Source organism: Lepisosteus oculatus, chromosome 15 (genome assembly GCF_040954835.1).
Source record: "Lepisosteus oculatus isolate fLepOcu1 chromosome 15, fLepOcu1.hap2, whole genome shotgun sequence".
Taxonomy (NCBI): domain Eukaryota; kingdom Metazoa; phylum Chordata; class Actinopteri; order Semionotiformes; family Lepisosteidae; genus Lepisosteus; species Lepisosteus oculatus.
The window spans coordinates 29,227,735-29,240,320 of NC_090710.1; the positions used below are offsets into that span (position 1 = coordinate 29,227,735).

At 39.8% G+C, this 12,586-nt stretch overlaps 1 protein-coding gene across 1 annotated transcript; it reads left to right on the plus strand.

The window, feature by feature from the left end:
• The first annotated feature begins 819 nt into the window (after positions 1-819).
• LOC107079522 (oxygen-dependent coproporphyrinogen-III oxidase, mitochondrial-like) lies at positions 820-6,301 on the plus strand. Its single transcript, XM_069179081.1, has 7 exons — positions 820-1,049; positions 1,589-1,735; positions 2,629-2,739; positions 4,040-4,181; positions 4,348-4,563; positions 4,775-4,879; positions 5,803-6,301. The coding sequence occupies exons 1-7, from the start codon at positions 866-868 to the stop codon at positions 5,885-5,887; spliced, it is 990 nt and encodes a 329-aa protein (XP_069035182.1). The 5' UTR covers positions 820-865; the 3' UTR covers positions 5,888-6,301.
• Positions 6,302-12,586: the final 6,285 nt, after the last annotated feature.

The following is a 12,586-nucleotide window of genomic DNA, read 5'->3' on the forward strand; positions in this document are numbered from 1 at the left end:
AGTCCTGACTTGAATTGAATAGAAAATCGGTGATAAGTGATGTCAATTGCTGTCCTTTAGTGATTTCACAGAACTTGAGAAAGTCTATAAAGTCAGATGAGCAAGAATTGTACCATTCCATTGTGCAACATTGGCAGATACAAAAAGACTTACAGTACAGTAATATCTGCAAAAGAGCATTCCAGCAAGTATTGATCCATGAATCTGAATACTTCAATATTTAATAAACATATTTTAGTTTCAGATTCTTCTTTGCAGTTTTTGAAGACATTTAGCTTACCACAGTAAAAGAATCAGACTCAATTTGAGTATTTACATTTTGAAATGTGGACTTAAAAAAATGTCTAAAAATCATTGGCAATTTAGAAAATGGGACATAATTGGAAGGGGATAAAAACTTTTGCAAAGCACTGTATAACATGATTACCGTGTAATTTGTAGAACTATTGAGAAGTCTAGAAAAGATGTATTCATGAAATATATTTGTTAATCTGTATTATTATCTGTATTAATATGTATTTTGTTAATCTGCCACATTTCTTTTAAAAAAAACTTAAATAATGCAGATTCAACTCCCTGTCTCACTGTGTGCAGATCTGAAAGATTACTCCAAAAGATAATTCTATCTGTTAACTGACTTTCTTGAGTCTTGCAAACATAGCAAGTGAAACTGTGGACCATGAATTTCACAATGTGCTTTGCTTTTCTTGGAATGCATGACAATACGTAATAGTCCCCAAAAAAGGCAAAAGACTGTCATGCTGATGTGCTCTGTCAGAATGAAACTCCTATAAACGTTTAAATAGTGCCTCCTGAACTGCCCAGACATGTATTACTAGGGAGGATTCAAGCAGCACCGAGAGAGATGGCTGAGGAGTCATTACTTTCATACCTCCAGGACTTCATTCCTGACTCTTTCAGCCAGAAGAACAGAATCCTGGCTGGCCGATTCCTGAAGCTGGTGTTCGGAGTCCGGAATGACATGTGTCAGCTGCTCCAGGACATCGATGGCAAAGAGTTCAAAGTGGACCGCTGGATACGGGCAGAGGGTCAGTGCTCTTGTCATCTCACTCTTACTGCCTCATCGTGTACAGTTTGCTCATTTTCTGCTCTGTTTCTGGTGAGCTGTAGTCTTCAGGCAGGAGTTTTAGGAAAACACACTTGAATTGTAATTACTCCTGACTGCTAAACTGCAGCCAGCACACATACAGTAGTATTTACACTTGTAATATTACACTTTCACACAGCAAAAATCATTTGCTTATTTTGGCAAATCTTCTTCAATTCCCAGACCCTTAGAAACTGCAGTCAGCACACATAGTATTAGATTGACATTTGTCATTATATGCATTTGATTTTAAAAACGTTTTAGGAATAATGTACAACCCATACAATCTGAGACATTCATTATTAGCTGGATTTGCCAGTTCTTCTTTATTTTTCTAAAATAAGTAAAAAATGATTTGCTCATTTAGCCAAACCCCCTACATCCCACAGACCCCTATAAAAGCTCTGGGTCTGCTGTAGTTTCATTATTTGAGATGGTTTTAACTCAGTTTAATTATTTTCTTATTTTCCTTCCATGCAGGAGGTGGAGGGATAACCTCGTGTCTTTATGAGGGCAACAAGTTCCTGAATGCGAATGTGGATGTGAGTGTGATTCATGGACACATGCCTTCTCAGGCCGTTGACCAGCTGCGTGAGGCTGGGAGGATGTCCACAGCCTGGCAAAACGGTCAGCACTTCTGTTTTCTCATTCAGTCTCTGTCAGTAATTGGTTTTCATTATTATTTTTATTGATGACATTATTAGAAATGCATTTAACTGATGCCTTTATCCTGATAACTATACTGATGCAATCTGAGTAAAGTATTTTATACAAAGGTACAACAAGAGAGTCCCAGCTGGGTTCTGACCCTCAGCCTTTCAGTTGCAAATCCATGCACTACAGTAGTGTGCATGTTTTCATTTCATTTTCAATTACAATTTTACAACATGGAAATTAGGCATAGACAGAACTGATAAGCAAAATTTCAAAATGTTTTAGCTTGAGTTGCGGAGACATGAAACACACCTGTGTGTAAAGAACAAACTTTTAATGCCTTTAAAATGGTCCCCAATATCAAGGCAAACCGCAGGGCCACCCCTGTGTTCTCTCAGTTCAGCTCTGGATCAGACAACAACCCCAGTCTTAGTCCTAGTGTGTCTCCTTGCCAAATATCCAGTGTCTACTAAATCGTTAGACATAGCGGGATAGTGAAAATGAAGAAAACATTTCAGAAAATGAGCTTAGCAGATAAATCAACAAGTAAAATAAATCATCATAACCCCCAGCTTGTAAAGGTTCTGCCAAGAATATACCTGAGAGGCTGGTTAGTTAGCTGCACATACTGTAACTTCTTTGTTCTCTGACATTGCTTATGTGAAAAGGGGTATATTAACAGTGACAATGCACACATTCATCTTTACACAACATAAACATACAGCACACAAGTTAAGCTACAAATAAATTTTTAAAAGATTAAAAGAGCACTGAATCTGATCCCTATATCTAAGGGGAAACAGTTCATCTTCCCTTAACCTGAAAAGGGTTAAGGAACCATCTTAAGAACCATCTTCTCTCCACAGAAAATCCTGAGTTCCTCGCCATTGGAGTGAGCTGTATTATTCACGCCCGGAATCCTCATGTCCCCTCATACCACTTCAACCTGCGGTTCTTCATGATGAAACTCAGTGATGGTAAGATCCAGCTCTGAAGAGAGGTTCTACAGACTAGACAGCTGTTGTTCAGACACTAGCATATACTTTCTCATGTTGATTCAATGCAGATATTTCAAAACTAGAGGTTCCCCGAAGAGGTAACTTAAAATATTGAGAATATTGTTGAAAGGATTGGCTATTATATGCTACTATATGCTCAGAAAATGCATTAATTAAGCCATTAGTACTAACATTCTAAACATTTTTTTCTAATTGGCTGCTGCAAGATTTTAGGTTTTGTTACACTTTGGAATTACTCTAACACTTTACAATCCTTCATCACAACTCCAGTGCCAGTTGCTGTGTTCTCCACACACGAACTGCATGCATATAGCAGAAATAATCACCACAATGTCACTGTTTTGTAAAGATGGAATTCACTAAATCTGACTGAAAGCGAAGTAAGTGAAGTCATTGTTATGAGCTCTACAAAGCCCAGGAATTCAGTGATATGGTAGTTTCCTAATCATTCAGTATTCTCTTTCTAGATGTTTGTCTCTCATTCAATCATCCCTAATGTTTATATCTTAAAAAAACACTGTGATATCAATAATGATGTTTTGCTGTCAAGTCTGATTTGTCTTTCAGCTCCTATTTTTTTACAACGCCCCAGAGGTAAGAATGTGGGAGTTCCACTGTCAATAGTACAGCATGTCTGAAAGCAGTTCAGCCAATTAATCAACAAAGTAGTAATAAAACACCAAACATTTCTATGATTCTCCTGTGATCCATCCAGCTCCCAACACCTCACCTACCAGCACATTAGTTATAACAGGAGACAGCTGTCGGGTCCTGGACAATCAGACAACCTGAGGGGACAGTGGGGGTGAGACAGGAGTTTGTCAAGACCAACATTATAGGCAGAAATTGATCATCTGGATCATTGGTTCATATGCTTATCTTGCCAAAGTCACTGTCTGACTTGTCTGAAAGCAGCAGAGTCAGGTGGTCTTTCACACTGGATTCCATTCAGTCTTCACACTGAATTTGATATCTCACCGAATGTGCAACATATCATTTGATGTTGTCTGAATTCCCTTTATCCCTATTAGATAGTTTAATCCATGCAGATTTGTACCTTTCCCAAAGCAATATATTTGCTTCGTGCTGCTGCAGGTCAGACATGACTTTCCACCTCAGAATGGCTGAAGAATGGCTTCAAGGGCTCATCACTGATCCATGCAAATCTAGGGAAAGAAAACTCAGAATCCTTAATAATGATGAATGACTCAGCTGACTTCTAATATCCATTGATGTTTTAATGTGTTCTTCCCCTCAGGTTCAGAAGAGGGCTGGTTTGGGGGAGTCATCGATTTAACCCCAGCATACTTGGTCAAGGAGGATGTGATCCACTTTCACAAGACCCTGAAAGCTGCCTGTGATGAGCACAATCTCAGTAATTACCCCCGCTACAAAAAATGGTAAATATTTCTTCATGTTCTATTGAAGGATTGATTCTGTGAGTAATTAATTAGATGTCCCAGTAAATATAATCCACATTTTTCTATCTAAGTACTGGGAAAGAGTTTAAACATGTCAGGTTTAGATGAATCTAAACACAGACCATTCTGTTTGACTCCTGGACAGGTGTGATGAGTACTTCTTAATCAGGCACAGAGGGGAGACTCGTGGTATTGGGGGGATTTTTTTCGACAACTTGAACTTCCAGGACGAGAAGCATTTTGACCTCATGCAGTCGTGTGCCAGAGCCATCCTGCCTGCCTACCAGCCCATAGTGAAAGCACACCTGGATGAGCCCCACTCTGAGCAGGAGGACACCTGGCAGCTGCTGCGCTACGGCAGGTAAAACTCACATTGTGGATCAGTCCATTCACGAGGCTGAAGAGTCCAGCTCTGACTTGTTTACTAGTGTAAAATATTGAACAGTAGCTCTAAAACATGCGGTGAACCAAGTTGTAAAAAGCTTGTATTGTCCTTTGCTTTTATCTGTTTTTCTCTTGGGCTTGACAAACAAGCAATTATCTACTTCTGTAATGTTTTATTTTCTTTCTAGATACGTTGAATTTAATCTTATATACGACAATGGCACAAAGTTTGGGCTTTTCATGCCAGGATTCAGAATTGACACCCTCTTTGCCTCATTGCCCATCACAGCCAAGTGAGTATGCCCTATGTAGAAAACATATAAGACATTTATTGTACAGTTACGAGCTTTTGGTCCCTAGTGTCTCTTCTGAGATCAAAGCATAAATGGGTTGGAGACATCTTAGAGCAGGGGTGGGCAGTCCTGGTCATGGAGGGTAGGTGTGGCTGCAGTTGCTCTAGGTCTCCACACCTGAAGAGCTGGGAGAAGCTGTTGAATTAAGTCAATAATGAGCTAATTGAGCTTGTTAAGAGCTGAGGTGGAATGAAAACTTTGAGAGAAACAGACTGTGCAGGACCAGGATTGACCACCCCTGCCTTAGATCTCTTGATTAAGGAAAAGTCACAAGAGTGAACAAGCTTTTTAAAAGTCAGTGTGGTATAAATAAATGGTTCATCAAATAATATTTCACAAACGTGCAGAGCATGTTCTTTAGGAGCAAAAAATGGTGTTATGACATGATAAGTTTATACACAAAACTGTTTAAGTGGTCATAAACACTTAAACAGCTCTAAAACAACATTTTAGTGTACAAATGGAAGTTAACACATATGAAATATTTTATGTGTTCTCAAACTCTAATATAAGGAGAATTAAAATCTAATTAGTTATGCTGTAAACTAAATTACCTACTAATAGAATTGAAATTATTTGCCACAACTGGCTCAATCTGGCCTGGTTTGTGCCAGAGGAACTTATTGAAAGAGGATACAGCACCATTTTCTTTTAAAAAATTATATGTTATTATTAGAATGCTCTTCTCTAAGCATGGTCATTTCCTGGGAAGACTAGGCCTCTGTTGTTCTTTTGTCTTTCAATATAATCACCCTGTCCTCCTGGAGCCTGTTTCTGCTCCCAGCAGTAAGCAGTCTGCATTGTGCTGAAAGCAGTCCTTGCTGCACATTGACCTGAGGGCTGTGTGTTCTGTGTGGGTGCAGATGGGGCTACATGGTGGAGCCTGAGCCGGGCAGTAAGGAGGCAGAGCTGGTGGATGTCCTGCGCCGACCCAGGGACTGGGTCTAGACCTCTGCTGTGTCACCCCACCCATCACCAATCAGGCAGACTGTGGGGAAAATGCCAAATGGGTCTGCGAAATCAAATTATGCAATAATTATACAACATTAAATCAAATTCTAACACATTTAAGGTTAATTATTGTGCCTTTATTAAACACTTTCCACCAAAATGTGGTGTTGTTTTTTCCATTTGGAGTAGTGTTATGAAATACTACAGTATGTAGCCTGTATTATGTTCTGGATGTGCTGTTGCCCATGTGCTTTAACTAAAAAGGAAAATTGTAAAGCTTGTTTAATTGCATATTGCCTGTACATGTTTTGGGCGTCTCTTCCTTCCAAATTCATCAGGGTTTGGAACTGTACTTTCGGACATGGTATTTATACACCATTAAAAATAAAATGGTCTCACTTTTTGGATTTACTTGGCTGGTAGACTGATATTTTTTTTACTATTTAGTACAATTCCGTGAAGGAAAAAAAAAAGGGAACCTTTAGGCCATATGCATTTGTAGACCCATTGTGTCCTTACAAAACATTGTATAACATTTCCTGTTGCCAGCAGCCATATCATTCTGCAATTCATAACTGGACACCCAGTGAAGCTCAGCAGGTGTGAGCCTGGTCAGTACCTGGATGGGAGACCTCCTGGGAAAAACTAAGGTTGCTGCTGGAAGAGGTGTTAGTGGGGCCAGCAGGGGGTGCTCACCCTGCAGTCCACATGGGTCCTAATGCCCCAGTATAGTGACGGGGACACCGTACTGTAAACAGGTGCCGTCCTTCCCATGAGACGTAAAACCGGACTCCTGACTCTCTGTGGTCATTAAAAATCCCAGGCTGTTTCTCAAAAAAAGTAGGGGTGTTACCCTGGCGTCCTGGCTAAATTTCCCATTGGCCCTTACCAATCATGGCCTCCTAATAATCCCCATCTATGAATTGGCTTCATTACTCTGCTCACCTCCCCACTGATAGCTGAGCGTTCTGGCGCACTACGGCTGCTGTTGCATCATCCAGGTGGGGCTGCACATTGCTGGTGGTGGAGGGGATCCCCATTACCTGTAAAGAGCTTTGAGTGGAGTGTCCAGAAAAGCGCTATATAAGTGCAAGTAATTATTATTATTATATTTCTCCTTGTTTTTTCTTAAAAGCTATTCCTTTAAAATGCTTCCTCAAGTACACATTTGATTAGGGGTGTATATCTTAATATATCTGACAATGGTCTCACAGCTCTAACACACATTTCACACGTTAGCAGTGCTGGGTCCCCCAGACCACACCCTTATCAAACCCTTGTTCCTTATTCAGACTGGTTCTTCCCCGAATGGCTTCTTTAATAATCTCTTCTGCCACCAGGTCACTTTAGTCTCCATGGGAACCAGGATGGGAGAAAGTTATGGCAGCATCGTTGTAGGAAGGGCAGAATGACACCCCCACTCTGCAAGGGATAGATCGATGACCATCTTGGGTTCACTGCTGCTTTTGAAGTGAAATACTTCAAACATAATGCAGATTCCACTAACCGGATCACGGTGTTCACATATGAAAGCTGTTTCAAAAAGACAATTCTATGTTTAGGCTCACGTTCATAAGATTTGCAAATGTTGTCTGCTGTTTATGGTCATCTCTGAAAGGGCCCCTCAGTAAGTGAATTTCAAGACAAGACGTTTTTGAAAACGCCGCAGGGATCCAGTTGTAGAAAGGCACAGATCAGGAGCGGCTAGGTGTAAAAGACTCCCCAGACAGCTCTCGTGAACAGTACAGTACCAACAGACAGGGATCGGTAAACAATCACTGCATTACTAAATCCACTATCCAAATCCAGGGACAGGCCGAATTCAGGAACCAGGAAGGCAATCCTAGGAGAAAGACCGGAAGCAGGGGAAAGGAATATGAGACTGTGCACTGAAGGGAACGAGAGCACAGTTTGCACGAAGTGATGAAGCGAGGCGTGGAGTCCTACTGTAGATACACTGGGCAGTCAGGGACTGACTGAGACTTACAGTATTGCAGTTGTCTGCGGGGTCTGTGCCTCAGTTGGGCAGGCAACCTGTGCTAGAGGCACCCTCTAGTGGCGAGGACTTGGAATTGTAACAAGAAGTTCCTTCACCTCAGTGCAGTTCAAGCATTCAAGTGATTTAAAAAATACTGACTTAAAATAAAGTGTCGTAAATAAAATGTGTATTGAAGGTGAATGGATGAGGGTTTCCCTCTTCAGGAGACCAGGAAAACAATCAGAGTCCAGGCTACAGAGGTGAAGTGATCATCAGGCCTTTATTTTAGCTAAAGTCAAGGCACAATAGCATGAGAGGAAGAAAAGGACTTTCTCTTGTTTTCTTTCTCGGTCGGTGTGCCCTGGCTGAGCTCTCTTTACAGCCACATGACAGAAATTACAATTTGTGTTTTTACCCAGCCTCCTCATCCTGCAGCTAGAGGATTTTCCATTCTCTCTTTTCTCTTATCAAAAAAACTGACTATGTTTTTTTAATCATTTGTAGCTGCCTGACGGCTACACATTATTTATAATGACAAGGTCATAATTACAAGGAAATGTTTTTAACAAAGATGTGTTTTACACGTAAACACCTTTTTACAGTTAGAAGCAACAGAGTCAGGTGTTCTTTCACCCTGTGCACTGTGTATTACATTCAGTCTTCTCACTGATTGTAATATATTGTCAAATCTGTGCTCTCTGTTAAATTTTGGTGTCCTGACCCACTCCTGAAAGATTTATCTGAAATCAACAACCAACCATTTGATTTTGTCTGCATTCTCTTTATTCCTATTAGAAGGTTTAATCCATGCAGATCTGTACCTTTCCCACAGCAATATATTTGCTTGGTGCTGCTGAAAATCTAACATGACTTTCCACCTCAGAATGGCTGCACTTGAAGGGCTCATCACTGATCCATGCAAATCTAGGGAGAGAAAACTCAGAATCCTTAATAACAAAGAATGACTCAGCTGACTTCTTATATCCATTGATGTTTTACTGTGTTCTTCCCCTCAGTTTCAGAAGAGGGCTGGTTTGGGGGAGTCATCGATTTAACCCCATCATACTTGGTAAAGAAGGATGTGATCCACTTTCACAAGACCCTGAAAGCTGTCTGTGATGAGCACAATCTCAGTAATTACCCCCGCTTCAAGAAGCAGTAAATATTTCTTCATGTTCTATTGAAGGTTTGATTCTGTGAGTAATTAATTAAATGTCATGTCATGTCATTTTCCAAGCCACTTTATATCATATGGTGTCGTTGGAAGTCGTTAAAATCCAGAAATCCAGCAAGAAGTCCAGGGTGAGTTCAACGAAGGATGAATTGTAGAGCTCAAGAGGTTGAAAGCAATACTGAGCAAGATTTGGAGCCAGAGCAGGCTTGGGGAGGGGAGTGTGGTGATGTAATGACACTAGACAAACCGGGATTGGCTAATGATGTCTGTTTGATCCACGCCTGTTCTGAGTGGAAGAGGTAGGCACCAGACGTTGAGATTATCTTGAAATTACAATATAGTAGATTTCCATGATTTCCGTGATCATCACATGATAGCACAATTGTCTTATGATACCTGTGCATGGCACACCCTTTCTTGTGCAAAGATAAGTCTGAGTGCCCTCATAGTTTAAAGTGTGTTTACATTAGGTACAAATTGTAACATCTAATTCTGGATTAACCTCAGTGGAAAGTAAATTCAAATCTGTGCACAGCATTGAACATTGTCAGGAACTCTAAATCCATAGTTCCAGCTGAGCTATTGGTGATTGCACAATGTAACTGGTTGTTCATACACTCAAGCAATCAATGTTATCCTGTAATAACAAGATAATCTGCTCTCTTGTAGTAACAAGATAATTCTGTTGGAATTCTGAGATAAATCAGGAATTCTTTTCCTTGATAACACCAATGAGTTTTTGTATACACGCTATGATTATGTCCTACATTTTTCCTACCTAAAAGCAAAATATTAAATGTATTTAACATTTAATTCACCATGTAATCATCCATTTCTTAGTAGTCAGAAACCTTTATTGACATAATTCTATTGTCCCTTAGTTTCAGACATCAGAACATGTCTTATTTGTAATTAACATCATACTTACAGCACTCCTACCAACAGTTGAAATTTGATGAATTACAAATAATGTAAACACAGTTTTTCAGATCAAATCTTAAAAACCTATTCTTTATTCATTTTGTTATTTGGAATTTTGGAATATGCAAAGAATAATGCTTTTAAATGTATCCCAGCTACTCCATATTCCAGTTTGCCAATAGTTGTGCACAGTCTATGTTCTCAAAAAACAAACTATGATTTGTTAAGACTTAGCCTTTCTGAAACTAAATATGATCTAGTGTTTGACAAAATAGCACAGATATGAACACATTTTGATTTCTTGATCTCTGTGTTTCCATAACTCCAGAGCTTTGCTCTGATAAGAAGATGCTGAAAATATAGAAAACACAAATGTTTTGATTGCTGTATTAATTACCTAGAGCAACGCAAACTAAAGCTGAAAAAGTATGAGTTATGCTTCTTGATATGTTTTCCCAGATAATGGGGGAGAAATTGAAATCTCCCATTATCAAAATATCTCCAACACGATATTCTTCAGCATTACATCCTTAGGAGGTTTTTCTCTTTGAAAAGGTGGGTTATTATATAAAAGAAAGCTTGGATTTCATTACAAAAGAATGCTATGAGAAACATGATGCTGTCAAAAAAAGGACAGATCATATTGATCTCCTTCTTGACTTGTCAGTTCTAAACATGTTAATGAAAAATTGCCAGCTGTAGCACAAACTTTATTTTTCAGATATGACAGCTTTAAAGATTGTTGATAAAGCTTGTATTAGGGTTAAGAACAAATGTGGTGGCATTTTCTTCTTGTTTAGCCTCCCACTGTGAGCTCTCTCATGGCACCATAAAGTCAAATGACTACTGGAGATTACAGACCAGGTAAGCCATAGGAGGCCAGAGAGCCTGAGAGATTGACTGAGACTTGCTTGCCTAAGTTTGAAAGCCCACAGCCAAAATCATAAACAAAGCTATTTTCACAAAACGGATGCTTTTTTTCAATATCCTACGTCAATCTGAAAGAATGCTTTGTATTTGTATTGTTACTCTTAGATTTTAAATGAGGTTTGTGACACTTGGAAGGGCAAACAGCTCTGAGGGGCCCCTTGAGCAGAAACAATTGTAAAGTTTCTCTTAGTATACACAGGTAAGGTGTGGGTTAATGATTGTAAAGGAGCAGGACAGAAACAGACAATATAAGATCACATTAAGAGCACAGAAAAAGGGAAGGAGGAAGGAAGAACAAGGAGAAGAGATAGGAGTCCAGAGGAGTTGGGGCTTTAAGTTGTGCCAGGCAAGAGCCCTTACTTCATGATCATCCAAACCAAACCTGACTGCAGCTAAGTATTTGAACCTTGTTAGAGAGAGCATGCTATTTGTTAGGGAACTTGGGTAAAAGATACCTCAGTTAGAAACATCTTTCCTGCTTGGGGTGCATTTTTATGGACAGGGATATAAGCTCCCATTTATTTTATGGCATCCGGGGTGCAGAGAGAGATTTAACTGCAGGTTACTTTTTATTTTGATAGAAGGCAGCTCATCTTTTGTGTGGCCTCGGTAGGCAAATCAAGAGGTTAATGCTTGGTAGTTGTCTGGGGTTTTCTGGGTGACCAGAATGGTAGAACTCTGAAATGCCATGTTTGTAAATACTGTACATAAAGTAACTTGTGAGTCATATGTTGTGTGTAGTGTAGTTTGTGTTTTGTCATTGTAATAAATATTTGTTTTAACCAAGTGTGCCTGGATTATTACTCCTCTCAACAAAGCTGTGCCAGAGAATAAAGAATTCATGTACCTCCAATTATACCAACTGCTTGGGTATATTGATAAAGTTGGGAATAATTATTGACTAAACCGCTCGGTCAAATCCTGATTTTCACCAGTTTCGTAACACACCATATGTAATGGTATTTGTAGTAATTGCATTTCCCTGAATCTGTCCAGTGTTTTTCATGTAGAAAGGTGCCAAGATGTACAAAAGGAATCACTCTACGTACAACACATACATGGATGTAGCCCCCAATACAACACATACAGTACATGTATGTAGCCCCCAATACAACACATACAGTACATGTATGTAGCCCCCAATACAACACATACATGGATGTAGCCCCCAACAGGGTGACATGTGACAGGAATTCTGCAACAGCTGCTGACTTAACAGCAGATCCTGCGGAGAAATGAGAAATCACTTCTTATTTAGGCAGGCCAGATTGAGCAAGCCTCATATCGAATTTATACAGGAGACTGGGGTTAGCCCTGTACTCATTACAATGTACAGTGCTATGTTTTTATGACTTCATTTAGAGAGGATTCAGTTGAACATTTCCCCATGCTTAACATTTTCCTCAGGTCAGTGTCACTGTTCACCACACTGGGACATTGGTCTGGATTTTCATTGCCCAGAGGAAAGCGTGCCAATTTCCGGTCTGCCGACACCACTCCCAGATTCTTCCCGATTTTACTCGGAGGTCTCCCAACTCAGAGTTCCGAGATCCGACTGGACATTTAGACAGGCAAATATTCAATCCATTTCATGGTGTGGAAAAATCCTCCATTCTATATTGTAGTGTCAGCAAGCTAGACTCCGTGTTCAATCGTAATACTCATACATTCCCAAGTATGAATTTATCTTTAA

What these genes read in the sequence shown, in the direction of transcription:
- LOC107079522 (XM_069179081.1), top strand. Translation starts at nt 866, where the DNA reads ATGGCTGAGGAGTCATTACTTTCATACCTCCAGGACTTCATTCCTGAC. An exon ending in GTCCACAGCCTGGCAAAACG is followed by an intron (nt 1,736 to 2,628) that starts GTCAGCACTTCT and finishes TTCTCTCCACAG; the next exon opens with AAAATCCTGAGTTCCTCGCC. An exon ending in TCATTGCCCATCACAGCCAA is followed by an intron (nt 4,880 to 5,802) that starts GTGAGTATGCCC and finishes GTGTGGGTGCAG; the next exon opens with ATGGGGCTACATGGTGGAGC.